Source organism: Anser anser, assembly GCF_964211835.1.
Source record: "Anser anser genome assembly, chromosome: 11".
NCBI classification, from domain to species: domain Eukaryota; kingdom Metazoa; phylum Chordata; class Aves; order Anseriformes; family Anatidae; genus Anser; species Anser anser.
Window position 1 is genome coordinate 4,952,690 of NC_139732.1, and position 26,779 is coordinate 4,979,468.

At 40.5% G+C, this 26,779-nt stretch overlaps 2 protein-coding genes across 5 annotated transcripts in view; one reads left to right on the forward strand and one right to left on the reverse strand.

Annotated features, from left to right (window-relative positions):
• The first annotated feature begins 5 nt into the window (after positions 1–5).
• On the forward strand, positions 6–5,699 carry ORC6 (origin recognition complex subunit 6). The gene is made up of 7 exons (XM_083852244.1): positions 6–167; positions 255–384; positions 1,068–1,231; positions 2,333–2,422; positions 3,569–3,681; positions 4,645–4,719; positions 5,127–5,699. Exons 1-7 carry the CDS (start codon positions 103–105, stop codon positions 5,294–5,296), a joined length of 807 nt encoding a protein of 268 aa, XP_083708370.1. The 5' UTR covers positions 6–102; the 3' UTR covers positions 5,297–5,699.
• Positions 5,700–7,073: 1,374 nt separating this feature from the next.
• MYLK3 (myosin light chain kinase 3) overlaps positions 7,074–26,779 on the reverse strand; it is a 30,096-nt gene continuing 10,390 nt past the window's right edge. For 3 of the 4 annotated variants that reach the window (XM_083852209.1, XM_083852207.1, XM_083852206.1), the window contains exons 2-13: positions 24,166–24,256; positions 22,716–23,154; positions 19,399–19,961; positions 18,155–18,260; positions 16,694–16,787; positions 16,259–16,368; positions 14,916–15,057; positions 14,385–14,455; positions 12,882–13,010; positions 11,656–11,808; positions 10,160–10,292; positions 7,074–8,790 (exon numbers count right to left, since the gene is read on the reverse strand). In XM_083852209.1, the coding sequence (XP_083708335.1) occupies positions 8,719–8,790; positions 10,160–10,292; positions 11,656–11,808; positions 12,882–13,010; positions 14,385–14,455; positions 14,916–15,057; positions 16,259–16,368; positions 16,694–16,787; positions 18,155–18,260; positions 19,399–19,961; positions 22,716–23,154; positions 24,166–24,256 (2,103 nt within the window). In that variant the 3' untranslated portion in view covers positions 7,074–8,718. Of the gene's footprint in view, positions 8,791–10,159; positions 10,293–11,655; positions 11,809–12,881; positions 13,011–14,384; positions 14,456–14,915; positions 15,058–16,258; positions 16,369–16,693; positions 16,788–18,154; positions 18,261–19,398; positions 19,962–22,715; positions 23,155–24,165; positions 24,257–25,289; positions 25,356–26,779 lie in introns of all 4 variants that reach the window. The other variant, XM_083852208.1, reaches the window with a different exon arrangement.

Sequence of the window (26,779 nt, forward strand, 5' to 3'; positions counted from 1 at the left end):
GAGGAAGCGGTCAACTCCGAGCCCATTGGCTCGCGGCGAGGTGATTGGCGTGGGGAGCGGCCAGTGAGGCGCGGCGCGGCGCGGCGCGGGGAGGCAGGGGGCATGGAGCGCGGTGCCGTGAGGCGGCTGGCGGCCAGGGCGGGCCTGGGCGAGCCCCGCGTCGTCAGGTGCGGGGCCGGGGCCGGGGCCGGGGCGGGGGTCGTCGCCGTTATGGGTCACGGTCACGGTCACGGAGGGCTCCCCGTGTGTTGCAGGAAGGCCGAGGAGTTCCTGCGGCTGTCCCAGGTGAGGTGCCCGGGGCTGATGGCGCAGACGACGGCCACGGGCAGCGCCGTGATGTGCCTGGAGCTGGCGGCCCGCGCCGCCAAGAGGCCGCTGGACAAGGTACGGGCGGGGGGCGCGGCCGGGCTCTGCTCAGCGAGCCCCGGCTGTGGGCGCGGTGCCCCCGCGGGCTGCGCTGCCACCGGGGCCCTGCCTGAGGTGCCAGGCGCGGGGCAGCGCCGCGGGCACACCGTGAGTTCCAGCCCGTGTGCTGACAAACATAACGCCCGCGGGGGTGCGGGAGTCCCCATCCAGCCCGCGTTCAGCAGCCACGCCTGTAAACATCCATCTGCAGGCCCAGCTCAGTGGCGCTGAGCTGACAAGTAACGTCCGAGAGGTGCTCCTCAGTGTCCGTCCGCAGAGGAGGAGAACTGGGCTGCATCTGGGCCCCCGAGGAGCAGCATGAGAGCATTGGTCATCTCTTCACGTTGCCCCTAGCCTGGGTACCTTTGTTTTTAACCTTTGTTTTTTTGTGTGAAAAAAGGGTCATGTCATCTTACATAGAAAAGACAAACTTCATTTTGGGTGAAAAGGTCTAAAAATAATACGGCCTTAGAAGATGTGGCCTTCTCATTGGTTAGTCTGCCTGTATGCAGTGAAAACTTACAGCACTCATTGCACAAAATTGTTTAATATAGCAATTGAACTTCACCTTAAAGTAGTGTGTGGTTACTAACCTATTTCAGTTGTCTGGATAAGATGCCAGTCTTCTGCTAATCCTTGGGGCTTGTCTTTATCTTTGAAAGAGCTATTTTATTAAACTCTCCGGTTTGAACAAGACGACCTACCAGAACTCCATCAAGTCTTTGGAGTGTTTGCTAGAGGTGAACCCAAGACTGGGAATACGAGACCTGGCGGTGCAGTTCTGCTGCACGGAGGCAGTAAATACCGCTTCAAAAATACTGCAGAGGTGAGGAAGCTCTCAAGATCGCACCAGTAATTGCTAGTAAGAGTCTTTGTTTGTTAAATGTGTAAAGAGCTTGTTTGCAAGGGTCAGGTATCTCCCACTGACGAGTCCAGTGAGGTAAGTTCTTAGCACTGACAATATAGCCACTTATCTAGGCCACTTTCTAAAAACGTGTTAGAAAGACTTAGCTTGTGAATCTTAGTAAGTCATTGTCTGAGTCCCAGTTCAACTCAGAATAATGTAAAAAAGATAAGACATTTAGTCGTTGTAATTATCCACAGAATCACACTTCCACATGATCATGTCAGAGTTTAGAAGTAATGCTCAGTAGAAACAAATCCTCCTTTCTGGAGAAGCAAATCTCTTAAAACACACATTACATCTAAAAACATTAGGTAGAACACTTCAATGGTGATTCAACAGATTTAACTAAAACCTTGCTCTCTGTAGCATCTACTTTAACAAGAGCAATCATTGAAGAGCTCTGGAGTGCTGTTACCCTGCTAGCGTGTTTAAAAACTGTCAGGGATTCAAAGTATTCTGAGTTGCAGGACAGGGAACAAAGACCTGTGTATGCTTCTGGGTGCTTAATACAAACTAAAACAAATAGCCTGTGGACAGGGGACAGGTGGACAGTAAAAAATTAAATTCTTCACAGTGCTGAACATCCAGAAGTCATCTGCCATATATTGCACAGAGGAAGGCTTAAATAGGTATTATAGGAACTATAATAAATAACTATTAAAGAAACTATAATTCTACCCCATATAGTAGGATGGATTTATGTAAAGTATCTTAATACAATTTTTACATGTAATGTAGAGATAAAAGCAGGTGTAGATGGGGAACACCAGATTTCACTGACACGCTTTGATTCCGACCCCTAATTCGAAATACCTTTAATTCAAATAGAGGAGGTGATCCCCACTCCCTTCTTTTCCCTGTTTTGCTCTACTCAGCCAGTAACAGCTGTTTGTGCTTGACTAAGTTACAAAGGACCAAGTGATCCAATATGAGACCTGTTCAACTGCTGAGTGCCATGTGACAAATTAGTCTCAAGGGCTTCATTTGTGGAGAATGCGTTATACAATTATTGTTTTTTAGGTACGAATCCAGCCTCCCTGAAGCACAGCAAATGGACCTTGATTTCTCAAAACCACTGTTTACAACAGCTGCATTATTCACTGCATGCAAGTGAGTACAGCTTGAGGGACCTTCTATGGGCTTAAATACCTGGTGAGACATCAACAGAAATAGTGCCTACAGTGTAAGCAGCTGACTTTTTTCAGCATGCCTGAATAGTCAGAAGGCTCTTTCCTAGCACACCCTGCTTTCTTTACTCCTGGAGCTGGAGACAGGCCCAGCAAACAAGCCTACACTGCATTTGCCTTCAGGAGGAAGCAAAAGTATTCGTATCAATTACACAGAAAAGGATCTTGAGATTTTTGTCCTAGAAAAATGAAATGTCTTCCCTGGTGTCTGATGGATGCTGTGGATAATTCCATTAGGACATACTATCCATGCCAGTAGTTGAAGAACTCCTGTTAGTGTTTTGCACTTTGCCCTTTTGCACTTTGCCCTCCTTTTCAGCCTAACCCGTGTAACAATAGTAACATTTTTAGATTTAATGAGAACTTTTTTCCTTTGTCAGACTAGATTTGAGCTAGGCATAAAGCAAAAAGCTGTATGTGGCTTTTGGTGGAAGACTGCTCAGAGTTGCAAGAATGGCTTACTGGCTTATGTTTGAGCACCAGGAAGCAGCTGTTCAGAAGAATGAGAAGCTCTAAGCCCTACACCAACACATCCCGTGGCTCTAACCTCTGGGAGATGGATCTGTCTTAGCTGTAGGCCTGTATCAGCTTGGAAGACAGGTGTCAGGAGAGCCTGACTCAGACAATGCTTTGTAAGAATTTGCTTGCACACACGTCTTCCCTTTTTAACAATCTTTGGAAGCAATTCAGGTGCCACATAGTTTTACAGCTCTTGACAAATGTTCTGAGAGTGGTCCCATTCAGCTCTTGACAGTAGTAGGGTTTTGCCCTGGTTCCCTTAAAACCTGTAAAGTATCTTTTTCTAATAGTTTCCCCTTGTAATTTGTACTAACCATGGGATTCACTTCCTGATTTGTCTTGATCAGCTAGTGTAAGGGTCTTTTTTCTTTCCTTTTTTTTTTTTTTGTTAGTTTTTTTCTAAGTGAGGAAAGGATTAGAAAGGACAAAAACCTCTGGCATACCTTTCTTCATTCTCACAGGCAGCGTTGGTACAGTAAACATCACCTCACCTGAGCGATACTTGCTGAAGTGTTGTTTCCTACAAGGTTAAATCAACTTTCTGTTGTAGGTGCTTGAAGCTAAAAGTGGACAAAACTAAAATCTTGGCTACATCTGGGGTGAAAAAAGCAATATTTGATCGGCTGTGCAATCAAATGGAGAAGATAAGCCAGCAGCTCAGCAGTAAGTTTTTGGCCTTACCGTTGTAATACAGCATACCGATCACCTGGCCTCACAATGCCCCTCTCCTTTTCCACTGGTTATTTCATTCTGATCACTTTCAGCTGTTCCCTTCTAGTCAAACCTGCCCACTGTTCCAGTATGTTTCCTGCAGTCCAGTTCCCAGTCATAGTCTGGGACTGACTTGCTTCTGGGGAAGTCACAACAGCTTACAATGTGGCAATGCCAAAAATAACCTGTTTTCCTCTCTTCTCAAGTGCTTGCTGCTCCATAAAATCTCTGCTGCAGTAATTTATTCCCTGCTTCTCCCATATCTTGGATTCCTCCTCCTTGCCTGCTTTCTGCATCTTGTTAACGTAGCAACAAAACATGGAAATTACCATAAACATTTTGCTACCTCTGTTGCTTTGACTGACACTTCTGTGTTTTCCTTTCTTCCACTGCAGTGTTAACACACATCTAAGCCTTGATCTTCTGGTGGTAGTTCAGCCATTACCTGACACCAGGCCTCCACATGCAGCAGGCAGACATGAGGAGAGTCTTTCTTACCTGTTGTTGAACTTGCAGCTCTCTTCCCTCCTTTTTGTGGAGGAAGATTGAAACACAATACATGACTTCCCATCCTTGTATTTCTGCTCCTTCCTACTTATCTCCTTTTTTCCTTTCCCAGACTTTCATCCTCACGCTGCCACTGCCAGTAGCCCTGCTCCACTTATCTTCATATTCATACCTGATGTTTTCTGGAGCATACTGCCTGAACCCAGACCAAAAGCCACTACTCTCTATCTAGGCATGGAGCTGCCCATAGCGAAATTACCCCCCCACAGACAAGCAGCTAAGGGCAGCTGGTAGTTTCTGTGTCAGATTAGGGAAGAATGTGCATCTGTATACAGTCTCCAGCATGTTGTGGGCATCTGTAATACAAAGCAGATGTAATGACTTTTTTTATTTATTTTTTTTTTTTAGAGGATGATGTCCCCCTGGCTGCAGAGACATCCGAAAGCCTGCAGACTGACCCGGAACACTGCGAGAAGGAAGACAGTAAGTCGCATTTAGCTATGAACTAAAACCAGAGCAGTTCTGGGCTTTGTTACTGCTTACTGATATTTCAGTTATATAATATCCTGTAAGAATCAGTTGACAGCAGCTTAGACAATTCTGCAAGCCATTGACTAACAAATGAACTAAGTGAACACAGCAGAAGGACGATGGTATTTATACTGTGGAGTTAAGTACAACTCCTAGTGGAGTTAAATACAACTCTTCCATTCAGCTGCAGAAGTGAAGAGGTGACTTGTGGGAGGCAGGCAGAGGAGCAAACCACAGGATTAGGATAATGCAGTGATAGTCCTTGTACAGAGATAAACCTATCAATGTACACTTGCTGGTTATTCCCAGCACCATATTGCCCCTGATGGCCCATCATGGACTTGTTCTTTTTATCACAGGATCTGATGATGATGATGATGAGGTGCCATGTAAACAGCCAAAGACTGAAACAAAGCAAGACTATGAAGAATGGAAAAAGAGAATCCTGGAAAATGCTGCTAAGGCACAACAGACCAATAGGGGTACTGGTTCTGTGCCACCTTGTAATATCACTGCTGCTTGCTCATAATTTTAATTCCCCCTCTGCTGTAACAAGTATTCCAGTAGCATATGAGTGACAGCTGGCTACTAGTCAGCTAATATTATTTATGAGCTAGTTTTTAAATATTTAGGATTTTTTTTATTAAATGACATTGGTATTCAGATGATTTTTGTAAAAAGTATGTTTGATTACTTGCCAGGCTGGTATTTAAGCAGTTGAGGCATTAGGTAGTAAGATAGCTTTGTTTTCCTTGCTGCAAGAAGCAGGTAACATTTCAATGCTCTGTTAAATGTGGATAAATTTTAAGTTACACGACCTTGTGCCTCAGGCTGGAAGTAGTCAGTGAAAAGAGAGGGAGGGGACCAATGGCGCCTTGTTAAACTGCACAGACAGCCCAATTAAAGTCTGATAAAGTGTTTTCACTGTCAAATATTTTTGTCACTGAATTGAACTTAGTTTTTATGACCTGTGTGGGACTGAAGTCTCTTGTGCATGTGGGGGGGGGGCTAGCTGTTCCAAGAAACAATAAAGACACCAGAGAGAAAAGCTTTTCACATGTAAAATCCTTAGAGGGCAGGCAAAATAAAAGACAGAACAGTGCTGTGGAAGATATCTAGGGAACAAGTATTTCAAAGCCAGGGCAGGGGGGAATTTGCATCTCAGGGGCATAGGCCTCAGCTGAAGAGGAGAGGACTCTGCCCCATAGTTCTTGGAGGCAACTTCTGCAGTCCTACACTTTTATCCCGTCTGTTATACTATAGTGAAGGAAAATCACAACTTCTAGCAGTGCAGGGCTAGTATAACGTTAATTAAAGTCAAACCAAGCCTGCTGCCCCTCTCTCTTTCGTGTTTTCTACGTGAGTTGTGCATACAGAAATCAACTTCCATAAACCCTCATTTCAAAATCCATGGGAAAGTAACTCCTCTCTGAACATAAAGATTTGAAACACTGTCCTCACATGAACTTCTCAACAGTATTTTAATGGCTTGCCAAAAACTCACCACAGTGCATGTTCCCTGCTTACATGGGTGCCACTGATGGCAGCAGGGTTACAGCTAGTTAATTCCTGCTTTAGCTTTCAGTTTATGGAGAATTTTTTTTTTCATACTCACTGTTCCAATGTCCTATAGACCGTGTCCTTTTAGCTTTTTGTAGACCCCTAAGCAAAATGCACAATTTCACAGTGTGAAACATCCCATAAGGCTGCAGAGACGGTCGGTCTTCCTAGACTCTGCAACAACATCATTCTGCAGTACAAAAGGGATTTCTTTCTGTTAAGAGCTCAGTAGCAATTCTACAGGTCAGATGCAGCCTCTCTTTGTAGAAAATGGAGAGGAAATAGAAGACAGCAGAGAACATCTCTATTTATTACCCTCTTACAAAAATAGAGGAAGAAGCGCACTAAGTAGAAAATCAAAACTTACTAAACATTTACCTTTCATTTCTTTGCCTCCCAATGCAATTGAAGCATTAAAGAAAGGAAATAACTTCTGGTCAACTGTAATTAGCAAGAGCCAAATTAATTCCTGATGAGAGTCCTGAAATGAACCACTAACTTTTTCAGGGAACAGACTCCAAACAAATGCCTGATGGGCAGAGAAAAATCTTAAGTTAATCAACCCCCACTGAGTAGGAGCTGTAACAAAATATCCCCTATTAAGTCTCATCTAATATGTGGCAGAGGGTCCTCAGGATTGGAGAGAACCCAAGCTAGTGGATGAGCATTCTGTAGTTAAGACCTATTCAAAGATGCTATCAGGTCTGATTTTTTATTTTTTAAAACAAAGAGGAGGATTAGGCCTGTTCCATTATAATGTAATTTATTAGTATTAGTTCAGAAATATACAGACCAACGAATATAATCACATCTAGCATGCAGAACCACTGTGGAAGAAAAACATAAACAAAAGTGGGCCTTCACAGAAGGTGATACATTGTCGAGATTACCTCATTTGATTTTAATCATTTTTCCCTGTGTTGATTCTGGAAGTGCTGCACAAGCCCAGAATCCAGGAGTAAAAAGTGAGAAGCACTAGAGTGGAAAAGATGACAAGGGTAAGCCATTCCTGAAATCCTCTTTTTTTCTTAGCAACCAACCCTGTTGCTAATTCGAGAGATATAAAAGTCCATAAAGTTAATGGAAGCTTGACGCCCTTTGCTGGAAAGCTAATTTTAAGAAAAAAATAGAAGCTAATACTACTAAGAGCTCATTCAGCTCACACCGAGTTTGGCAGAAACCAGTATAGGAATAAAGGAAACCATAGGTCTAATTTTAAAAAATGTTATACTTCTAGCTGCAAGACTGTAAGTGGCTCCAGCTCTTTATACATCAGGAAGAAGTTTTAACATTGCAAATAAGTAGAGTGAAGAAAGTTTAATGTTTGAGAGCAGAGTGGAGAAAAAGGGCTTCAACCTCCCAGCTGGGCCAAAGGCAAAGTCAGGCAATATGCTATTTCTCCGCCACTGAATAGCATTAAGATGTGTTTTGCATATCACAGCATATCCATTTTCCGTATAAACTTCATTAGAATTGTCACAAAGGAGAAAAAAATCCTCAAACTAAAACTTAAGTCACAGCCAATGAAAAGCACTCACAAAATTTAAATGTGTAATCAAGTGTCTGGAAATCTTTTCTGGACAACATGAGATCTTTTTGCACAGAACCAACAGTCATTAGGTAACTTTTATTCGTGGCAGTTTCCCTTATCCCCACCCCAAAGTAAAAGTTCAATCAATTCAGCTCAACTCAGTTGATGATAAGAAAAAACAGTAATGGACAAATTGACTTAAATTGTTTCAAACCAGATTCGTCTTATTTGCTAACTAGGCAGTACCTTCTCTTTAAAGGAGAATAGGAAAAAAAAAAAGAATCAAAAATTCTCGAGTAGTTGTACTGAATCATCACCCTTATGTTTTAGAAAAAAATAATCTTTAGGGAAAACTTATAGAATAAAAGGATGTCCAATATCCCTTTTTTTTTCCTAAGTAATAGACACCTGAGAAAAAAAAAAAAAAGGGCCACTCTTCTGGCAGTGCTCTGAAATTGATGATGTACAGCAGTTGTGAAGAAAGCCTTCAGAGACCCCATGCTTAGTGTGAGAAACCGAAAAACTGCCCAGGTGTTTTCTGGTATAAACAGACCAACAATATTCTGCAGAATCAAAGCCTTCAGCAAGAAGTCAGCCCTACTAACTGCCATATTCTTCCATCACCATGTACAGCTAAAAACTTGTAAAAACAAACCAAGGTATTTTCTGGTTTCAGAAGTCATTTCAGTGCCTCTGCCCCAAGGCACTTCAGGAACCTAAGCACTAACACACAATATTTGAGAAAGGCAGATGCAAAACTTTACGTTATAAAAGAAAAGGGTAGAAACTATTGAATATACGGAGTCCTTCTCCCAGGGCTTCATGTCCGTCTTCATGAGTGCTAGATGCTTCTTACAAGCTTATGGAAGCTTGACAGCCATACTCTGAAATCTCTTCAGTCTGTTAGCAGCAGCCACCACATAAAAATGTTTCTGTGAACAAAACAGAATAGTCCAAGTGTGAGTGTAACTGAAGTAAAGGACTTTCTGTGGCCGACATGGAGTTTCTTTCAGCGCAGAAAAAAATCCATTTACCTCTAGCCACCCACACCTTGTGTGCATTGCTGTGCATAACAGCTGTGTATTCTGTATTTTAAAGACTGGTTATACAGTGACCAGCTGAAGCAAAGTCCTACTTTTATGAAGGTGCTGAAACATGCTACTCTTGGTGAAAATCTGAGGTGGATAAAAAACTGGCCAAACAGGCAGGCCCAATATTCTCATCACTGGAACAAAGTTAGTTGGAGGCCTGTTACTAGCGGTCAATATTGGGTCCAGTCCTGTTTAACATCTTCATTAATGATCTGGATGATGGGGCAGAGCATTCCCTCAGCAACCTTGCAGGTGACAGAAACCTGGGCGGAGTGGCTGATTCACCAGAGGGTCATACTGCCACCCACAAGGACCTCAGCGGACTGGAGGAATGGGCTGACAGGAACCTCATCAAATTCAGTGAGGGGAAATGTGGAGTCCTGCACCTGGAGAGGAACAACCCCGTGACCCAACACGTGCTAAGGGCTGACTGGCTGAAAAGCACCTTTGCAGAAAAAGACCTGAGGGTCCTCGTGTCTTTAGATGATGTAATTTTTAAAACACAAATGCAAAAGTGTGAGAAGAAATAGCTGGAGTGCAAGAATGGAGAAAGCGTAAGTCTCAAGTTTAACTCCTTGACAAGGAATTACAGCTCTCCAGTGATAGGAGAAAAGGAAATGGACCTGAGTTGTCCTCACATTTCCTCCATTGCTTATTCGTAAAAGATTACAACGTTCGCCTTTCAGGAGCAATTATTTACAATCCAATAAAGACTCCAGTAGAAATTCTCATCTATCATTTCTTCAGCCAAAATTTACTTCTGAAAGAGTATGGGCTTATCAGAAAGGTCCTGACGAGTTCTCTGGATGTGTTTAAACCTATTTTTTTTCTCTTTTTTCTCTTCCACTCTCTGCAGTGGGAGGCACAAAACTGCCTTAGGTTGTACCCCTACCTCATAGTGACAACACAACAAAGCAACTGTTGTCAATGCACAAATATCTCCATTATGAAAACAAAACAAACAAACAAAAAAAAAAAACACAAAAAATCATTCAGAGTAAGCTAAACAGCATTTGAAGCCTCTGCACTTGTAAAGAAATCAGATGTAAAACTTCAAATACTAATTAGAAGGAGACTTCCCAAACTCATGTTAACAAGAAAAAACCCTACAAGTAAAAGTAAGCCAAGATACAAAGAAGCAGAGAATGTCCCTGCCTGTGCTGAGCTGTTTTTCCTCTGGACATAAATTTTCCAGGCTTAGTCTAGTTACCTTCCATTTTCTCTGAGCCATGTAACTCTGCAGCAACAACTGGGACTTCAGGCGAAGCTTGGACTTCTTGGCTTTGGCAGGCAGATTGTTTAACCACTCGTGTTTCAAACACTGTGTTGCACTCATCCGGCAGCTGCAGCAAAGGAAATCTAACATGTAAACACAGCCATCCTCTTGCCATTTTCAGAGCCTTGTGCTCCTCAATCTTACTGATCAAAGAATTTTGCCTTAAATAAACCAACGCAAGTTCTTGAAATGCTGTTCAACCTAGATCATAGGGTCTTAACGACATCCTTCACTCTCCAGCATAAGGAGTGAGTGGTGTGAAAAGCTGCCAGGGGGTCTGCAGTGGGTTGATTGTCCTGTCCTTAAATATTCAGTTGTGACTTTTTTTTTTTTGGGGGGGGGGGGGGGGGGGGGTGTTTTGAAGCAGCAGCTGTACAGGTTCATCAATTTATGTACCATTTTGTTATATGCATCAAGAACTGCTGAGAGAATCACTTCATACAAAAAAATATTTTTGCTGTTACCTATCTACCCCTGTAGTGCAGGCTTATTCTGTGCCTCATATTTAAAAAGCACAAATGTCTGTTCACCCTAAACTTGGATCAAGCTAAGCACAGATTATACCCTGACATTCATCAGCAGGCCCAAATGTGAAAGCCTATACAAAAGCTTTGAGAAATACAGTAATAAACGAGTTTTATTTGGGAAGGTTTGGGGGGGGGAAAGCAGCAGGGGGAAGAGAGACAGAAAAGGTTGAGAAAAAAATTGTTCAGAATGTAATTAGTAAGCTAATGGATTTGTCTGATTTAGGTAATGACCTCGAAGATACTAATATTCTAAGCACTTCTTTGAATTCCCCTCAAACACACAATCTATTGTGTGCATCATTTCCTGTTTTGATTAGTTTTGTATCACTACTCAGCAAGAGAAAAAAACTTCCTACCCACTTACCCCATCCATCTCCACAGTCATAGTCTGATATCAACATTACCCTCACTCTCTTGGCATTTCATACATAAAATTGTTTTTTATTTCACTGGAGCCCAGAATAAGAAGCCACATGCAGAGTTAAGTCCCAAATGCTCCCTAATATCTACCAAATGCATTTAGACTACTTTTGAAGAGAACTATGCACATTTTCACAGCTGCAGCTTCCATTTATCCTCTGTGGCATTCAAGATTTTTTTTTTTAACGAAAGAAATAGCTTTTGCTCAGCGAAGGAATATTAAAGACAGATTCCTACAGAGCAAGTCCTTCCAGATTTCCTTTGTTCTGCTTGTGTTGATGCTGCTGTGAAAGGCAACATTCCTCAGCCACGGTACATAGACATCTTCCTTTTAAACAGGGGCTTCTGAATCACAGAGAAACTGCCCAGTAAGCACAGGTAGAGCAAACAAAAACGTCACATAATAAGTTCTCATTGTTGACTAACTCAAACAGTCAGCTAGGAAGAACTTCATGTTATTAGGTGATCAGAGAAGGAAAGTACCTTTTCTCTTTCACAAGTAGTCTGGAAATAAAGTCTTTTGCTTCCTCTGATAGCTGTTCAAATGCTTCTGCATCAAAATCCCAGCTGCAATTGACTACGTAATTCATCGTCTCTGCATCAGTTTCTCCCAGGAATGGGGACAGGCCACTAAGCCTTAAAAAAAGAAAAAAAAAAAAAAGTGGAATGGGAGGTAAGTAGCTATACGCAGGATGAGTTTCTCCTCTCCTGAATCCTCTGCTTTATAATTGTAGGTAGCTTATCAAGAGGAAGGGCTTTCAGTTATGGGGGGTGGGGGGGGTCAAGTTCTCAGTCCCTATTAAAGATAAGCCAATAGTTCGGAGTAATAAAGCATCATCATATCATTAGTGTTACTGTCTAGCGCCTAAGTCAGGGAGCATTGTTAACAGATCCCCCCAAAAAAATAATTCAGCAGGGATTTAAGTACATACTTCAGTGCATTCCCAGCTAGGAAAGCTAGGAGGGCTCAAGAGCTTTCCTAAACCAAGGTGCATATCCCAGTTTGGCCTGAATTAAACTGAATTCTGAACAATAGCATCCTGTTTTCAGTTAGTTTCTAAGCCCTGATTTATTGTTTCAATAATTTATTCAGCTGCTTTTTGGCTAACAAATTTAAACCAGAAATTTATCTCGTTCACAGAAAGCATCTGTGCAAAATTCTGAGAATTTTTCAAACAGAATCAGCTTGTCAGAAGCCACAGATTTTGGACAGACAAACCCTCCACAGCCACCATGCAGATATTGGAGATGTTTTACCCTCATTTGTGACATGACCTGTGGTCTAACATCTGACATTAACCCCTCTGTGCAGATGCATACCAAGTCCCAGCTAATAAAATAATCAGACTGCAAATTTGAAAATTAATCTATATCCTCAAGAACACAATCAAAATGGAAATTTAGACATGCTTTGGTCCACTCCTCTGAGTAATCATGACCTGGCCCACTTTAACTTGCTAAATAAGTCGGTAAATACATTTATGTATTTATCAAAAGGGTTACTTCTTGTTTAGAGACTTAATATCCACCTTATATCTTCATATTAAAAGGCTGTGGCTTGGGGTTGTTTGTTTTTAACAGAATGAATTAGGAGTCACATCCAAATGGACTCAATGGCTGTTGCATTCCTGCTTTGCAGATACACTTCACTGGTGTGTTCTTGCAGAGCCTTTCGTGCCGTTACCACAATCCCTCGCAGGCTTACTTACAACATGTACGTGATGACTCCTACACTCCACATGTCTGTTGGGAAGGAAACAAACTCATAGTTCACTACTTCAGGAGCCAAGAACTCTGGAGTTCCAAAATTAACCTTCAGTTTTTCACGAGGCTTGTACCTTTATCAGAAAGAGACATGCATCAGTGCTGAGAGCAGGCTGGGGAAACAAACCTCTCGTTTGTAAAAATCAAGGCATGCCTAAAAGGACAGTGCATCCAGACTCACCGAGACAACCAGGACAGCATTAAGGTCTTAAAAGGATAAATTGGTGAATTTTGCTGTGACCACAGGTGTAATAAACCATCAGTTATCCCCTTGCCAGAGCAAAACAAAAAGGAAGACCAAGCGCAATAAAACTTGCAGAGGCCTCTCCCAGAAAGTGATAGAAGATTCTCTGCCAGGCTCCACAGGATGCTTTCCAGCAGATACTGTCCAACACAAAATAAATAAACCAGCTTCCATTGAAATGGGTTAGAAGAGCATTAGCTTTGTGGGATGTGGCCAGCTGTACCTCAGGGTAAAGGTCTACATAACAGATATGAGCACAGTATAACTGCTAAGGTGGGACTCTGAAGAGGATTATTTGAGCTTGGTAACAAGCAAAACAGTGATCCATATAGAGAGAAAATGATACTGTTTTATTACTTAAAAGTGAAGGGTACAGACACGGAATAACCAGTAATGTTTCACATATAGCAGCTGAAGCCACACCTATGTACAGAGACAGAAAACAATTAAAGCATTGCTTTTACATCTCCATTTCCTCGAAGATTTTCTTTCAATCCTGCTTTAGTGAAAGTTTGCATCTTTACCCTCCTTCTCAAAACGAAAATAAATTAGCCTCAGTATATCCATTTGTTTTCATAAAATACTTCTAACAGAAAGGAGTCCTTGGACAGATGACAGGGTTTGATACATACGCACACATCGGTACATCTATGTATGTACCAGGTTTTGGCTTAACAAGCCCCAAAGGGTTTAGAGAAGAAATACACATTTTTATTGTTATACCAACAGGATTCATTCTTTTCTATTCTAGAGGAACTGATTCATGCTCCCACAGCTTTCCTCTAACAAGGCAAGCAAAGTAAAAGACAGAAAAGTCTGTATTTCTCTAAGGGTTTCCCATTTCATGGGGGATGGCTCAAACATTTTTGTTTAGCAGATAATTTCCACAACCAGAACCTGCACAACAAAACTCAGCAGTCATGAAGTCCCTAGAACCTTCATGAAGTCCCTAGAGTAAAAGCTCTACATGGGGAATCATTTTGAGATAATTAGAACAGCAGCGTAGGTTTATCCAACAGAAACATTATTTGAAAATGTAATTAGATAATTAATGCACACAGCAGAAAACTCATGACTGCAGCAGCATACTAGTGAACTCATTCACATATCAGAATCACTTTAGGGATCCCAAAACACAAAAAATATAACAAGAACTACCGAAAACACATTTAAAAAAAAAAAAAAATCATAACTGAACTCTTACCTCCTTGCTAATCCAAAATCAATAATTTTAATCTGGTTTCCTGTGTGGTTTACACATAATATGTTTTCAGGCTACAAAAAGATAAGAGAGTATTTTTAGTTAAATTTATGTCTGAGAAACAAATCTAGCAAAAGAGTAAAAAAAACTCAGACACAGTAGTCATAATTTTTAAGATGATTCTTTTCCTTCTATTCCCATTACGGAAGAGACTTGACTGGCATACTGAGTTAACGAACAGTTTGGGTTTTGATCTATAAAGAAGTTTAACTTGTTCCTGTGAACTTTTGTGTTCCTCTGTGAAAACAGAGTAGAAGTTTTGCCTTCAAAAGCAAGCTACCAAAAAAACATTGAAAAAATACGAATCTCTAAAGCTTCATTCACTGTGACTACTCAATTAAGGAAGTCTTCTTTTTTTTCCTTTTTTTTTTTTTAAATGAAATAAGTCAATGAAATAATTCTCTTCTTGCAATTAGAGACTGTAGTGGTCCAAACCACAGCAACACTAAAGAGTAAAGAGTATGAACTACTGACCTTCAGATCTAAATGGAGAATATAATGCTGGTGCAAGTAGTGGACTCCTTCACAGATTTGTTTGGTAAATAAGATTGCATCCAACTCTGTTAGATGGTAGTTTTCATCTATGATCCGGTCAAATAATTCACCACCATCAAGACTAAAATTTTGACATAGAGAAGTGTTAAGAAAGCTAAAATTCCTCATTAGCTCAACTTATTTCCAAGTTGGAAACTTAAGTCCTAATTTAGCACAGGACCTAACATTACCATCCAGTAAAAGTGTATCAGTATTCTCAATGACTTCAGGAAAATTATTTTTGAGTGTGAGATTAAGTATTAATCTACAGCACCTTCCAAATTGGAAAACTTGTTGCTAATATTTGGTGGGTGCAGGGAGAATCAAACAAACTCAAGACCACACAACTTGGAGACCAGATGGGAAACTGGAGAAAGCCTAGAGAAAGGAACTCTTCAACCTACACAGTGTAATGAATGAAACTTCTAAAACTGAAAGCTGCTTTACATGAGCTGACAATTGAAATTCAGTCTGCACAAAAATTAAGAGAACATTACATCAAACATAGCTCCAACAAGGTTCTGCAACAAAACAATTCTAATTTTCTATTTTAAAAATTGTAATATACACATTTTAAACGTACTGTATTTATATTTGCTATTTCATTTTGTTTCCTTTTTTCCTTCACACCATTAACAATTAGTTCTGTAGTGGAAATTCGGTTTGTGTATAAATGAAAAGCAATATGCAACTACACAGAAAAGCCAGGAGGCATACATCATTAGATCTCCCTTTTGTGAATTCCATATTTGATTTAGATTTTTTTTTTAAGCTGCAAATGGGAAGGCATGCTTATTAAGCTTCATATTATTCAAATGGGAGCAGACCACGGATGTAAGAAATTACTTTCTTTCTCCATGTCTATTCTATTTCTACTTGAAACGCTTCACTTGTCTGGGTCTCTCACATTCACTTTTTCTCTGAGGTTTTACTTACCCGCAACACTTCTTTAGAATTTGGTAGCTAGGTACGATGTTAGGGGGCCTGTAAGTTAAACTAAAATGAAGAATGAACCACAGTGAAGTTCTGTTCATTAACTGTCTTGTAATTTGGTTCGTGCACTTGAAGATAGCTACCTTTCTTGGCACTTGCTTAAACCACAAGGTTGCCAAATATATATATTTTTACCTGAAGAAATTACCTTGAAAATAAGTATTTTCTACTCTCACATGCTGTGAAGCCACTCGAGACTTTTTCACACCTCGGAATTATCATTCTCAGTTTCTTTTAGTGACCAAAGCAAACTCCAAAAACTGACACTTTCTGAGATAATTTAAACTTACTATTCCATGATCAAAGTGATATTATTTTTGGCTTCAAAGGCATCATAAAGCTGGATCAGATTCACGTGATTTAATTGGTTCATTATGTGAATTTCATTTTTCACTTCCTCCTGAAAAAGGAACAAATTAACAAAAAATGAGCAAATATGCTCCTTAATTTCTAATATATTCAAATATAATTATTTAAAACCCTACAGCAGCTATACCACAGGCCTCATGTGAACAAAAGGCTTAATCACAAACACTGGAGATGACAAACAGTCAAACAAAGCCCAAGCTACTACTTAATAAGACAGATTTTACAATATTTGATACTATGCAATGAGAAGTTGACTTCTATGGTCTGATTCAGTGAGGTAGTGCTAAGGTGTTTGCAATACGCTCATGTAAAATGAGCAACAGTATGCTCATTTAGGTTCACAGGAACATGGTTACCTTTTCTTTTGCTCCTTTCACTTTTACGATTTTGGCTGCCAGATTGAGACCAGTTGCTATTTCCGTGCACTTGTGGACTTGCCCAAAACGCCCCCTGTTGATACCAAACAAAAGTTGGAATACAGATTAACACAGCTCACTGCAAAAAAACTTTTCAAACTATTCTTATCATTGATTTAAAAATAGCACAGTACAAAGTGAACAGAATCAGGTGGCCAGCAGCATGAATCTCCTCTTTCTCTCAGCTTATGAAGGATTAGTTTTATCTTTCCAGCCAGTTGTTCAATGCTTACATTAAAATATTATGCCCCCTTCGTATTACTACATTTCATAATGGTATGATGACCTGATGATATTCTTTTTCGGTTCTGTAACTGTACCCACTTGCTGTCCTTCAGTGATGTGTTAGTGGGTATATTAACAAGGATATTTCTGTCTTGATCTCATAACTTTTAAAATGACTAACACCCATAACCGTAGCCGCTCCACAGGCTGTATTTCTTGCATGTTGTAAATTCTCCCCTGTGTAACCCAGATACATTAATGTCCCTTGGGATGATTTCTAAACATCATCTTCCCTGCTATTGCATCATCAGGCTTATACTTGAGCCATATACGTACTTGGATTAGCCTGTTAATCAAAGCTTCTTGTCAGATAAGTAAGTATACAGCCACACAAAGGCTGAAGCAGCTGCAGATTTCCCATGAGTGAAGACTAAATGCAAGGTCAACATAATTATAATTTTTCCCCTTAGTTTTCTTTCACAAAATATTCAGCATGGCAGAAAAAAGATCTTTAGAAGCTGCCTGACCTAGCAGGCTTTGGTGACTTGAAATGCTTTGAATCTGTCTGCCTGAGGGTTACAAGTTTTTCTCACAACTCCAGCTGTGGCCAGGATTATTACAACAAATGCAAAAGACAGTCATCCAAGATCACAGTCAGGAGTCTGAAAATGGAACTAGGGCAGAAACCAGTAACCTAAAGAACTTGGAGGTGCCCTTAGATTATATACCAACCCACAGGTAGGTTGATACAAGGGAAACTATCATAGCCCAAAAAAAGCCGTGAGGATGAACAGAGGCATAGAAAGATCTGACATCCTATTTGCATTCTTTTTCCTTGCTTCACTATCCTAGATAAAATTTACTCTTTTCTTGCTCTACTTTCAGTTCCAACCAACTTCTACAAGGCTTAAGGCACTGAGAATGTTACAGAACGTGACCATATCAAAATAGAAGAGAAGGTATTCATAAGATATACCAAAAACAGCTAGATACATTTGAATCACTTTTTGCTCAACTCAAACCCACGGAGTAAAGAAGTGAGCTGGTATCTGTCGCTCCCCATGCTGCTGCACATTGGAGCCACCTGAAGATGACCTCTCTAGTTCTTGATCTAACTGCATTTCCTTGTGACTTAGCCACCACCTGCAGTACAGCTTTAGGGACACAGAGACTTACCCCCCAAGTACTTCATGACGACACACTGAGTAGCACGTTGTCACTTCTGTTTGCTTGACACTCACTATGCGATGTTCAAAAGGAGCCGGGGGAGAAGGGCTGTCATCTAAAGAGAAGGAAACCAGGTTATTGAGACATTTTGCCACATAGTACTGCAACTTCAGCTTCCTCATACCAATGTTTTCGGTCCACAAGACATGCATGCCACCTTGTTGTGTTGGTCAGTAAAAGGAGACGTCTCAATTGTCTTTTGTGGTTCTGGTACCTACAGCTCCACAAATCATATATCCCCTTACTTTCAGCATCACTATTCCTGAAGGGGCAAGCCCATTTTCTCAGAGATGAATTGCTGAGGTAGAGCTGGGAATGTAAAACACAAACACAGCTCTTCCCCTGCTGCAGCACTCAGCTTTTCTGTGGCAGCAGGGCTCTAAGGGAAAAATACCAGGGGTCCAGACAAGCCAACCACAGACTGCAGCTGGTAAGCTGCTCGTGAATATGCTCAAAACTGAACTTTAGTATAAAGCACTTCAGTACAGGACTACCCTCTCTCATCTTTTCTCTTTGCTTCCTGTTCATCTACCATGTCATCACTTTTTCTTCTACTGGAATTTGGATAAGCACTGCAGTATCTGGATAACATTAAACATGAAATTCTTTTACTATTTTTAGAGTGGAATGAAAGTAAAATACCCAGAAACAATGGAATTATTTCTTCACTTTAAATGAGAATCAGTTGAGTATGCAAACTCAAGTACTTGGCTTTTTATCAAAAAAGTAAAGAAAGGATTACAAAAATATATACATTTGCATTTGTAGAGAGCCATAAGGGAGGTACTGAAAACATCCAAAACCTCTCTATTGCTTCAAATAAGGAGCTTTTACTGCTAACAGTCTTTTACAGATGAGAAATAAAGGCCTGTAACTGAGGATAGGATTCCACCTCCTGACTCTCAACCCTGCTTTTTTAACACAGTAAAATCACAGGACATTTTGAGTATTAACGTTTTTCTTTATGCATTAACAAAAGATATCACCTGACAAAATTATCTGAAAGTTTGAAAAAAATTATATTTGATCTTCTTTTCATCATCAAAGGTATCTGTAGTGTTTAGGTAAATGCTCTTGAACTGTAAGACACAGGTGGTAGAGCAAGTACCACTCCAGCTATTATTTTATCTATAATACACATGAGTAGCCGTATAAAAGTGTAAAAGTTTCCAAAGTAAGTACAAGCAACCTACCAATGACCACTTCATCCTGTGTGGAAGGCTCTTTGCTAGTTTCCAATGACGTAGTGTTCTGCGGTACCATTCCTGCACATTGGCCTACATCATTTTCACTTCCTCCTGAAGATGCAGACTCAGATTCTCTCTTCTCAGAGCTAGTAACTGTCAAGGAATCTTCTGCTTTTATTGTTTCTTGATGGATTTTCACTTCTATCCCCAGATCTTTCTTTGGCTCTGTTGCAGAGGTATTTTGTGAGGCTTTAGGCTTACATTTTAGTTCTGACTTGTCTTCAGTCTTTTTACCTGGTTTGGGTTTGTTCAGTAACAGCTGTTGCTTGCCTGTTTTTGATGCAAGATCGTTTTGCTTACTGTCCCCTTTCACTTCTTGATTTGGTTCAGTGCTGATGTTCTTAGGACTCTGTTTAAGTTTTAATTTACCAGGCAGCTGTTCATGTACTTCTGCTGATGTGGAGGATGGGGATTTTACTCTGGGACATCCGTGTCTGTGATCATTTGAGATTTCTTCCTTGGTCTTGATCTTTTCTTTCATTTCAGCCACATGGACATTGATGGATATCCTGCAGAGCAAACAGTTGACATTTCATGCAGATGGCTAGCCTTGCTGTTGTAACTTTGTGCGGGTAGAAAATTAAAATGCAGATTTCTACAGTATTAAAGAAACCTAACCATATCAATCCTATTAAAAAATACAGCACTAGAAAGCACCAAAAACCGTGCTGATGCTTCTTCTGTGTCCTTGTCTGTGTATACGTCTGCCTTCTCTGAACACAAGATGTCGCACAGACTGAAAAGTATTAGCCCAACCATTTGAAAGCTCTTCCATTTTTTGCAACTATTACAGTTGGTCTAATAAACTACAGCTCGTGGGCAGAAAGGTGGTAGCGACTATCTTTACCAACTACAGGCCAAGTACTTAAGTGTCTGACTGTTCATACAGCTCTACAAATCTGATTGTTCACATCCATCCTAGTCCTCTTGCAGCTTGCTGACTTGCAAACTCAAATGTGTGTTTGTCTTATGGGATAGCATTCTTCCCACAGCCAAGTGTTAAAAACACAATTTTCGTAACTCTCACTCCATTAATGCTATTCTCCTTGGTGTTTCAGCTACAAGGAAAGTTTAAACATTTTCCCCCTCTCTTTCGTTGCCTAAAAAGAATATGGTTTAAAATCAAACCTCTATACACCTACAGTCCAAATACACCTGTATTGTAATTTGAGTCAGCTATTACTGGTTCAACTGTCAGTAACAGTCTGATTTCAGCGAGGCTGAACTGAAGTCTGTGAAGTCTTAAAGTAGATTTCATATAACTGAAATGAAAGAAAATTTCTGAAGTCTAGGGGAAAATGCATCCCATTTCCCAGAAGTTACTGCCTGTTCCAGAGGAGCTACCTTATTACAAAACATGTAAAATAAAATTGTTTCCACTTTTGCTTAATAAGAGTCCAAAGTTTCTCACGTTTAGCACCTTTAACACCCTGTACATTGTGCTATGAATCTAAACTGCACCAGGAGTGAGCTACTGGAGCAGCTGAACACTGCTCTGAGCAAACACTTCCACTGCTATCTAGACAAGCCTGAACTTGACAGGACTCTTGGGCATTTCTCCAAACAGAACACAATGTTCTTTTGACACTTCTGTGTGGGCTTACAGACTTCATTAAAAGTAGCATTCATTTTTAGAGACTCATTTACCAAACTCACAAGCATAATAGGTACCTTGTTCAGGAGGGCTGCCTTCCTCTGGGATTTACTATAGGTTCTGCCTTCTAGTTAACCGTTGGCCTCCAACCCCCCCAAACCAAACTCTCTGGGACTCACACATCCCCTCTGTCCAAACCATCCAGCTGCTGTCTATCTGTGAGTTCCCCCCGGCATAGCGTGTTCAACCAGCACTGACTTCTAAGGGGGTGCACAACTGTTCATCAGCTGCTTCACAAACACCTTGAGCCAACCTCAAGGTGGGAGCCTCTGAGGCAGCACAGACCCACGCCAGCTTGCTAGAAGCAAGGCGCCTTCAATTCACAAGCCAAAGACTATAACCCACAGTCAAAATACAGGGAGGTCCCTCGATTCATAGTGCTATTACACCAACCAATTTGGAGATAACAGTGTCTATAACCTGTACACTAAGTTGCTCCTGAATGTTGGCACGAGGCAGTGGTGGGGAAAGCTTCTACTGCTTTCTCCTACCATGTCCTTACACTTAGCCTCTTAGGAGAAATAAACCCAATGAGCCAGTCTTTGCAGCATCATTTCTCTCACGAAGCCTTAGGTGCTGAGATCAGGGCAACTCTCTCTCTCTCTCTTTTTTTTTTTTTTTTTAAGAAAGGAGTCCTGTAAGCCCAGTAGACGCCTACCCAGTGCACAGGAAAATTTAGATGAAATTTAGATGTCTGCCCCATATTTGCAAGTACTGATAAAATTCAAAGCTTCCAAATTCAAGTATGCACATACAAAAGTAGGATCGCATTCTTGCCTGGGCTTCAGGTATCAATTTGTACACAGAAGGAATAGGGTAATTGCACACACACAGAGTAATGTACATTTATACTTATGTGTGAGTGTGTATACCATCCATACACACACATATTTGCCCCCATATTTACCCCAACATGGAAGGCATGGCACTTAAAGTTTGTCACAGGATTGGCATCTATTGGGGCTTGGTTGGTAGGGTTTTGTTTGTTTTTAATGGACTTAAAATCAAATCCTGATTAAATAATTTAAAAGGAATTTAAAAGGAAAAGGATTATAAAAGACATATTGCAAAGCATTTATATGAGGAAAAGATTAGGCTAATAAAGAATGAAAAAAAATGAACAATCTGGTCACACCTTTAAGTAATCGAGGCATGAAAAAAAATCCTTGAAAACACCGAGGATGGGAAATGAAAAATTCTTCAGTTTTGTTATATATTAGTAAATAACTTATATTTCTTTCATCCTCATGTTTAGAGAAAAAAGAGGATTTTGAAAGGAATGATTTATGAAAGTCCATCTACGTGAGCTATAGAAGGGCAGTCTCATTCCTACCTCTAATACACAGTAGCCACTATCACATCAAAGGTCTCCCATATGTCTAGCCCTCTAACTTCTTGGCTTCATAAAAATTTACAGGGGGCTTCTGGTGCTTTGAGTTTTTTTGCTTTAACCATTTGTAAGGTCTCACTGCACCTTTCTTCAGCATGGCTGTTTTACCTCTTGATCATGCCTAAGCAGGAACTGCCTCCTTTAATAACATTTTTTTTTTTCCTTCTAACACATGAAATGGTTTCAGATCATACAGAAAACTACCAACAAGGCCATTACCTGGTATGTGTCACCTCACACCCTGTGTCAGATATAGCCTGGGATGTCGAGGGCACAGCTTCCTGGGATGCCGCACTTGGCAATGGAGGTTTGTTTTCATTCTCTCCAAGTTTCTGATGAACAGGCTGCCTGGAGCACTCATCTAGGCGTGGGGCTCCGTCCATATCGTGTGCTTTAACAGGAACATTTTGGTTGCCTACGTGATCTTGATTTACCAAGGGAAGACCATTGTGTTGATTCAAAGCTTTGACACCAACGTCCTTTTGCTGTTGACAGCTCTTAGAGCTCTGTTTCTTGCCAGCACCTTCTACTGCTTGCTGCTGTGCTGTCCTCTCTTTAGCTTGGGGTTTCAAGTCAGCTTTGTTGGCTACAACACTGGAAGCGTTCACCTTCTCACATGCTTCATTGTTTAGATCCAGCTTTTTCACACATTTAGTCTCTGAATAAAAACATGCCATTAATAAGCTATCCTTGACAAAAGTGACAGCAAAAAGAAAAGGAGCAAAGTAACCCAGCCATTCAAAACAACCTATGGAGTTAGGTACATCTGAACAAGTAGCAAGAAAGCATCCACTGAAAGGTTTAAAAATCCTTACACCAACAGGCTGGAGACAGCCATTATTAACGCTCATGGCTTAATCAGTGCCTTAACTGCTTTTCCACAAAAGGGAAAGAAGGTTCTACCATACCTTCTCATGACAATGATTGCGCATATTAATAATGGAAATTTCTATGGTAACTTCTTTCATGGTTCAGCATGCACAGGTCACTGGCTATCAAGATCATTTCACAAACTTGTGTAGCCTTGGACTCAAAATTGTGATCAGCTGTCTGCTTTTTTTTTTGTTACTTCCTAAATGCTGAAGCTAAAAAGGGACTGTCCATTATTTAAAGGATTCACTGACATTTTGTGAAGACAACAGCAATGACAGGGTCTGCTCAACATCATGTTCACCCTGTTGCAACTCACAGGCAATGGATGTAACACGGCAACACCCAGACAGCTACATCCTATTTAGGAGTCTAGCCCTGACATGGCAAAGAAACTTGCTGATTAAAAAAGATATTCCCAATGTCAACATGTCCCTATTTCAGAGAGGGAGAGGGTTGGGTCAGTCGTATGGTTTAGGTTTGCTGTGCGATATTGCCACCACCTTCATGGTATCTCACAACACATACTGCTCTCTTAAATCAGATCACTGTTATATGAAAACAAAGAAACTGTAGCCAAGCAAAGACGCTGCTTTTAGTTCTAGGTTTTTGTGGGGTTCGATCTGGGGGACAGATGTTCTTACATAAAATGTAATCTATTTTCCCAATACTGGTGGATGAAGTTACTCAATCACATTTAAGTAATTCAGGTAGTGGGAAACGGCAGGCTATTAGTTTCCAGTTTGTCTGCTGCACATTCTAGAGTCAAACACTGTAGCATGCCCAGAGTGCCACATACCTTCCAAAGGCTTTTTGCTTTCAGTTTGGGTTCCTCTGTTACTAAGCCCATGCTTTGGTTTTGCACCACTCTCTTCAGGCTTATCTTTGGCCTAAAAATGACAGCGGAACACAAAAATAACAGTTATAGTCAAGAGTGCTTATTTCCCACTAGGTTCCTCTAACTCTGTAGGTAGTGAGACCCTGTAAAATGGACACTGACACCTCTGGCCTTCTAAATTTTTAGGTACTATTGTATTTCCTTTCCACTTTCTTGAGTTTCTCCCTGCTTTTGCAAAAAGGCATACTTCTAAAACATGATGACACAGAACAATACATTAGATCTCTGCTTTCCAAACTTTTAACTGTAAGAGATTTTGCCTCATGTAATCTGTATCCACACTGATTAAAAACAAAACAAAACAAAACAAAAAAAACCCACAGGATATATAAAGCATAAGAAATATCAGAAAAGGAAATTGCATTGTATTTCTGTCACTTGTTGACTGGTGACTGAAACACAAGCAGTATCTTTATAGATACAGTAATATATTTGTCTCAAAACATCTAAAGATTCATGATTTGAACTACAACAGAGGTGATACAGACAAAGAACTCTTAGCTTTATTGCAACTCTTGTATACGTACTTGACAATATATGTCACCTCTGTCATGATTAAAAGCAATCTTATTTTATTTTAGCAGCACAAATTTATTTTAAGCAAATGTAATCCTCCAATTAACACAGCACAGAGGAGGGTTATTTTTTAACAGCATCACTAAACACTTTAAACAGCAATACACTTGTAATATAATTAAAAATAAATAACAAATATTTAGCAAAAAAAATTACAAAAATAGGAAAAGGCATAACCTATTTCTTGGCTGACATATAATTAAAATCTAGTGATGAGCAGCCTCTTATCTTCATTTATATAGGAAAATAAACAATGCTTCATTTTTTTCCTGCAGATAATTGATTAGAAGTCTACTGCAAATCAGACCCTTCACTTGTTAGTAAAAACAGTTATGGATTAAGTTTTTTATGCTCCAACCTTGCAGTTTCCACAACAGAACACACTCCTCCATCCCTTCCCCACCCCCCCCAAAAAAAAAAAATACCCCAAAATAGTAAAACATCATTACCATTTTTATTACAGCTCTAAGCAAACCTGCAACAATGACCAGGGGCAACATTATTCTTGCAAAATCCTATGTGCAAAGAAAGCCTTGGATAAGTAACAGTATAATGCTGTTTTGTTGTTGCTGTTGGTTTTTCTTTTTTTTTCCCTTTCCTTTTTTTCTTTTCTTTTCTTTTCTTTTTTTTTTAATTAAAAAAGTGGCTTGGATCCTATGAAGCTCAGTTCACAGTCTTTTATTAATTTGACTCCAACCCAGAAAATTTCTTCCATAAACACTCCTATGGCATCCCTGGAATGCTGTCATACCATCAGCAAACAGCTTCACCCAAAAATGAAAACATAACCTCCCCACTCCCATCCCCATACTTAGCAACCTTGTGCAAAGCCAGCTCTGCGATAAGCTGCATGCTGCTACAAAACAGCAAAGGTTGGAGAACACCAACAAGCAAATAAATTATTTTTGAGTGCAACCCCAGTGCAACTGAACATTTTGGACATGTCACAAAACAGGCTGAAAAAACGGGACCACCAAAATTAGCACGTAACTCAGCACAAGCTCATGTGTTTCTAAATTCACCCACGCCTTGCTCCACATTACCCCCGCTAGGTCACGTACATACGCTACCTCTCTAATTGAAACCTAGGTCAAATATCATAGACTACTCAGCAGCCTGTGATCAAAGTACAAATATATATTAAGGTTTTATAACTAATCTTATGCTCCAATTTCAAAAACTGTTCAGAAACAAAACAAAACAAAAAAAACAGAAGCAAAGAAGGAGAATAACGATGGTCATTTAGCAAAGGAGGAGTTAGCCCTGCAAGTCTGCTTGCCCAATGCACAGCCTGTTCTACAAGCAAGGCAGCGGTTAGAGCCTGGGACAGAGACTGCCACTCCCTCCCAGTCCATCAGGTCACGGAGAAGGCGTTTTCACCTCTCAGTCTCAATCCCCCTACCGATAAAACTTGGATCAAGTTCTGACCTCCTCAGACCTCCTCTTCTGCAAACACTAAAGAAGCAGCACATAGTGGTTAGCTGACACCTAATCCTGACAGCATGCAAGAAGGCCACCTGAAATTCTCCACCAGCATCCCTCTCCTCACCGTTATCTATATCCCTCCTTACTGTTTTTTTTCACTTGGAAAATAACCATTCGGTAACAAAATCATCTCTATATTCAGCATCACCTGGCCATTAACACACTGCACTGTCAGCTCAGTTCAAGGTGTAAGCCCCACAAAGCACCCTGTCTGTGTCTAGGCCTTACACAGGGACTGCAGGCAGTAACTTGTAACAGCAGCTTTAACCAACATAAATCAAACTTAGCAATTTTTTTTCTTTCCAAAAATCTGTAGAACTGAAAGAGTTCAAGTACAAGTATCATCTTTATCTGGTCTTGACACTAATGAAAACTCCTTATAAATTCTTCTGTCTCTGTGCAGTCTAGCTTACTTGTCAGCCTCTGACACTTAGTGAGACCAGAAGAGCTCTCA